This window comes from Sorex fumeus, unplaced genomic scaffold (assembly GCF_029834395.1).
Source record: "Sorex fumeus unplaced genomic scaffold, SorFum_2.1 ptg000078l, whole genome shotgun sequence".
Lineage (NCBI taxonomy): Eukaryota > Metazoa > Chordata > Mammalia > Eulipotyphla > Soricidae > Sorex > Sorex fumeus.
Window position 1 is genome coordinate 11,781,474 of NW_026606135.1, and position 6,000 is coordinate 11,787,473.

The 6,000-nt window shown below is 53.3% G+C and overlaps 1 protein-coding gene across 1 annotated transcript in view; it reads right to left on the bottom strand.

Moving 5' to 3' along the window:
* LOC130038615 (vacuolar protein sorting-associated protein 33A-like) overlaps nt 1–4,956 on the bottom strand; it is a 140,444-nt gene extending 135,488 nt beyond the window's left edge. The window contains 2 exon segments of the mRNA XM_056130442.1: nt 2,507–2,733; nt 4,881–4,956. Of these exon segments, the coding sequence (XP_055986417.1) occupies nt 2,507–2,733; nt 4,881–4,956 (303 nt within the window).
* Nucleotides 4,957–6,000: the final 1,044 nt, after the last annotated feature.

Sequence of the window (6,000 nt, forward strand, 5' to 3'; positions counted from 1 at the left end):
AGTTTTGTTGCACCAATTATTATTTTGGGGGGTGTCACACCTGGCAGTGCTCAGGGGTTATTCCTGGCTCTGCACTCAGGAATTAGTCCTGGCAGTGCTCAGGGGACCATATGGGATGCCAGAGATTGAACCCAGCTTGGCTACATGCAAGGCAAAGGCCCTACCCGCTGTACTATTGCTCCAGTCCTGCATCAATTATTATTCTTCAGTTCTTCATTTCATTTAAGTAATGCCTTGGAAGCAAGCTCATTTTAGGCACTGGAAAGAGAAAGACAATCCTCAGCAAATGGCAGTTGGTTCTCCCATGAAACCACCAACGTTCATCAACTCATGTAAACAAGCACCTCTTGTTTAAGGGAAGCCTGGGTCTCATAAACAGTTTTTCAGGTATGTATGCAGATAGGTCACCCAATGACTATGTGATGTGAAAAATTCATGCCAGATTAGCAGCTCAGAAACTAGGAGGAAATGATTTGTACTGTACTACCTCCACCATCTCGCCAGAAATTCCGACTTTATCTTTATCCTTTCCCTCCGTTCATTCCACTCTATTTATGTTTTAGATTCCTCAAGGATGCCAAGTATGCTCTGTCATAGAGTCCTGCTTTTGTTGTTTGTTTTGGGGCCACATCTTGTGATGCTCTGGGGGTACGCCTGCCTCTGCACTCAGGAACCACCCCTCGCAGTGCTCAGGGGACCATATAGGATGCTGATGATAGAACCTGGGCTGGTCATGTGCAAGGCAAGTTCCTTACCCGATGTACTCTCTCTTCAGACCCAGCCCTGCATTTTCTATTCTCAATGACCTGATAGTACTTCACCCAGAAAGCCAAGGGTCGTACAGCTTTCCATTCAGATTTCTACTCAACTTCTTCATCAGTAAGTTTTTCTTGGACCAGTTGATAAAAGAGCACCCATTCCTCCTCTTCAACACTCCTCCCTTGGAGTCCTTTTTCTATTTACTCTTTGAAATTCTTTTTCTTTATTTTTTGCTTTTTTGGGTCACACCCGGTGTTGCACAGGGGTTGCTCCTGGCTCGTGCACTCAGGAACTACTCCTGACAGTGCTCAGGGAACCATATGGGATGCTGGGAATCAAACCGGAGTCAACCATATGCAAGGAAAACACCCAACCTGCTGTGCTATCACTCCAGCCTCACTCTTTGAAATTCTTATCCATATGTAATGTACTGCACACTGACAGGAGGAATTTTTTTTCTCAGTGCTGAATCTACCTAGCCCAGAAACTTCCTTACTCTTGCTAGACTCGGCAAAATTAGTTTTTTTGAATAAAGAAAAGGGAGGAGGTGAAATTTTATAAGGTTCACAAAATAGATAACACATTAGCGGACTTAAGACAGATGAAAGGTATTAAACAGATAAGGTGGACAGAATTTCCATAAAAGGGGTGTTCAAAGGCAATGCAAACTAAAACCACATAATTTACTTAACACAATCTGTGTACTAGAGGATAGGGAAACCGTAAGGCTCAATTATAGCAGAAATCTTCCATAGTAAAGAGTTAATTAACACACTTTAAAAAACAGAGAGTTATTTAAGGGCAGCGATCATGTTTTACTCTTTCTTTGCTTAGTTCTAAATAATCAGCAGTTATTATACATAAAATAATTGCAGATACTCGGCGATTTGTAAATGCATATTATTAGCCAGCAAGTAATCCCTTTGCTTTTTAAAACCTAAGGTGAATATTTTTTTCATTGAAAAGTTAGTACACTTTTAAAAAAAAAATTTAGATCCAAAGGGACCAAGAGATCATCAAATTCAGCTTTTCTACAACTTAACTGGGAAAACTGAACTATAGTGAGGTTGATTACCTGAGAATGGAACCAGATGGTTTGCAGTTAAGAACTAGAACAACTACTTTGACTCATTTTGTGCCATTTTCTTGAAAGAAGAGTTCTCAAAACTCATCTATTGAAATGATAACCACTCATACATTTTGATGTATCTTCGAGAAACCCTGGTCCAAATCTTGTACAAGAAATCCTTACAGTAAGAAGTTTAAATTAGAAAATAATTTTAAGTTTAATGTGAAAGCAATCTACGTACGTATAAATAGGAATATAACCACATTCATTTTGTGATCGCCAAATCATAGAATAGTATGAAGCACTTAAAAATGAACACAATTTGATGTGTACTAACATAGAACCTTTACCACACTGTTAAAAAAGGGGGCGGGGGGGGGCGGTGCAACGCGGTTAGCAGAATGACACACATAGGACGACTGTATCTTGAAACCGAGCAAGTCCGTTGCTAGGATCGTTGCCAAGGCCGGGGGCGGGGGCAGTGAGAGCTCCCTAATGTGGGCCAGGTGTGTCCAGGTGTGTCCATGGAAACCTCGCCCAGGGAACACGTGGCCAATCAGAGTGGGACTGGGAGGGCTGTGGGGGCGGCAGCCAGAGCAGAAAAAAGACAGCCTGCAGGCCCACTTCTTTTTTCCTCCCGGCTCTTGGACTTCCTCGCTCTCTCGGAATTTCCAGCACCAGGTAGGGCTCTGCGTCCCCAGGGCCTGGCATGGGCAGGTGGCTCGGGGCCAGCTCGGCCCGGTGGAGGTTCGGGTCAGGCCGGACTCCGGCGCCAGGGCAGCAATAAGGAGAGGGGTGCAGGGGGGCACTGTGGCTGCGGCTGGGGGCTCGGAGACTCTCGGTGCAGTGGGGGAGCTCCCAGCGACAGGCCCAGAGCACGGGGGTCGCGCGCAGGCGCTGGGAGACTGGGGGAAGGGCCCGGGGGACGGACAGCGAGGCGGGGGTGTAACGGGGGTCCGAGAGCCCCTCTGCCCACCCCCTTTATTCTATTGGCAAGTTGAGGTGTAGGCCTGCTTCCACTCCGAATCTTCCCCCCCTCCCCCGGCGGTGCCTGGGGACCGAGGGGGCGTCTGGCACCCCAACTGGGTCACCCACGTGGCAGGCTCAGCCCCGCCCACGGGGTCTCCATTGCAAGGGCCTGGGGGCGTAGAGACCAGGGTGCCTCCAGCGGGTGGGCCCTGTTCCCCCCCACCGCCCCCGCCTGGGGGCCTGGGGGCGTGGGGGCGTGGCCGCATCGTTGAGACGCCAGTGGGCGTGGCCTCACCTGGGCGCATCGTGGGGGCGTGGCCCCCGTGAGCCTCGTGCGGGTGTGACCCCGGCAGCCTGGGGGCATGGCCGGCCTCACCTCTGAAGCGCTGGGGGCGTGGCCTCACCCGTGCTCCTCCTGGGGGCGTGGCCTCCCCGTGAGCTGCCTAGGGGCGTGGTCCCCCATGAGCCTCCTCGTGGGGGCGTGGCCACCGTAAGCCTCGTGTGGGTGTGGCCTCACCCTTGAGCTGCTTGGGGGCATGGCCTCGCCCTTGAGCCGCCTGGGGGCGTGGCCACACCCTGCTCCTCCTGGGGGCGTGGCCTCCCCGTGAGCTGCCTAGGGGCGTGGTCCCCCATGAGCCTCCTCGTGGGGGCGTGGCCCCGTAAGCCTCGTGTGGGTGTGGCCTCACCCTTGAGCTGCTTGGGGGCATGGCCTCGCCCTTGAGCCGCCTGGGGGCGTGGCCTCACCCGTGCTCCTCCTGGGGGCGTGGCCTCACCTCTGAGCTGCGGGTGGGCGTGGCCTCCCCGGGAGCTGCCTGGGGCGCTCAGGGTGGAGTCTCTGCGCAAAGAGCAAATGGAGCAAAGAGCCGCACACCTGCGGGTTGCCCGAGGCTGCCCCGGGAGGCCCCGCCCCGTGGGTCTGTCCAGCGCCCCTCGGGTCAGTGTGTGTGGAGGGTGCCTGATCCTCGGGGGCGGGCAGGTCGTGGCTGGGCCTGGCCCTCGGGGACCGACGGGTCGTGGCTAGGCCAGGCGGGCGCCAGGCTCAGGGCTGGGGCAGGGTCCCCGCACACCCGCCCCCACCCGGTTCAGCGCCCAGGGAGGCCCGGTCCACCTTGCCACTGCCCGGAACTGCCCCTGCCTTTCATCGTTTTAAATCGAGCTCTTTTTTTGCTTTTCATTTTTACCTTTTGCATTGGATCACAGTGAGTTGTTGTTGTTGATGGTTGGATGCCAGCCCCGAGATCCGAGCATCCCCCCCCCCACCCCGGTCCCCTCTGCAGCTCACACTTCTCACCTCCGGCGTCCCCAGCTTCCCTCCCAGGGCCAGGGATGTCCTTGCGTGCCCCAGACACGGGCCTCACCTGACTCGGTGCGTGCTTCTTCACTAGGGTCCACTGGGAGCTGTGGACGGGCTCCAGAGGATGAGGCCGGAGCGCCTGGGCTTCCAGGTAGGACTCCTGCTGGCCTCTCACTCCCCTTTGGCGTGGTGACCAGGGTGACCCTGAGACCGTCACTGCCCTGCCCTAGCCTACGGGTCTCAGGGGAGCAGCTCTGAAAGACCGTGGACTGCAGAAGGGAGCACTCCTTCCCAGACTGCGTCCATTCTCATTTAATTCACAGTTGCAACCAATCGAAGGCATTGCAGTGAGGGTCAGTGGGAAGCAACAGGCTTAGCATGTGGCAGGCCAGGGACTGTAGCATTGCAGGTTCGCTCCCCCCATCTGAGACAGTGGCTCGCGCTCACTGTCAGGTGCAGGGTGGCATGTCCCATGTCCTCATACATCGCTCTGCCTCTGCACAGCGATCAATTCAGTCATAGGAGCATCCAGGTCTGAGAGCACTGGGTGACCACCCCCCCCCAAGAGGGCTCCAGGAGAAATCCAGAGAGATGGAGTGTGCTGGGCATCATGCCAGTGACCACTTGCAGACATCACTCTAGCCCTTACACACACGTGTGTCCTGACCATATCCATCCGTGGGTTTTCAGCCACCATTACAGGCCTGTTTCCTAGGTTTTCCTGGCAGCCTCCAGAACCCTGGCATGCATGCGTGGCTTGGTGCTCATCATGTCCCACCAGAGACCCACATGGCTGCTCCTGCCGCAACACTGTCAGCTTCCTGTTCCAGAGTGCCTGAGTGGAGGCGCTGTGCAGGTCAGTCATCGCCGATCACACACAACGCAGGTGTGTCACATGCTCATTTTCACATCACGTGGACAAGTTTTGTCCCCTTCAACTATGGTTAATCTTTTCTAGTTTTTACACTGGCTAAGTATGATTCAGGAATGAAGTGTCTCTTTATACAGCGAAATCTGTGTTGTGTACAGAACCTTGCTGCATGTCTTCTGTGTGTGTTCATTTACATCCTACAGCTGTTTCCTGGGCTGTTCATTGACATCACTATAGACCATGATAAGAGATTAGATTTTAAGAAATCCACCATTTGCATCAATAGGGCGTAACAGTTGCCGGGCTCTAGTTTTTTTCCCCTAAAGTCCTGGTACTCTGGGACCAGACCTACACATTACGGGGTGCTGGTTGTCTCATAGGCCTCCAGATCACCCAGTTTCATCCTTTATACATGTCCTCTGAATAGCACTGGGATTCAATTCCGAGCATATGCACAGGGTCAGGCATTGACCACCTGGGGTATGGTCCAGAAATGCCTCCTAAGGCAGGAGTGTGGGACCTCTGCTTCCCTCCAGGTGCCGCAGATGGGCCCATGGTAGCCCCAGGGCACTCTTGGCCACTGGAAGCACAGAGTGGGAAGGTCAGGAACCCCCAGGCTTGCACATGACCTTGCTGTGGTTGGGACCTACGTGCCAGAGACTTTGCTCTGGATCTTGGATGTGCAAGGGCTGTGCCCCCTTGCTGAAGTGTTTTCTTCTTTGCATTTTTACCCTTGATTTTAAATGAGTGAGAGTCCAGGCAGCACACACTGCAGCTTTTGGGAGGTTGGGACTTCATCCCTGCCACTGACTTCACAATCCCAAGCCCAGATCCAGGTGTTACCCCTGAGGGCTGGTGTGCTTTGAGTACAAAACCATGCTAGAGTAAATGGATTTATTTTCCTTTTGATTTTGTTAACAGTTTTTCCTCTTGTCCTGTAGAACTTCCGTGTAATTCTCACATTGCTGAGTGAGTTGTAGTGCAGATTCTGTAGATCCCACTTTCTCTGCCTGCCCAGGGTCTTGCGTTCACTCACCT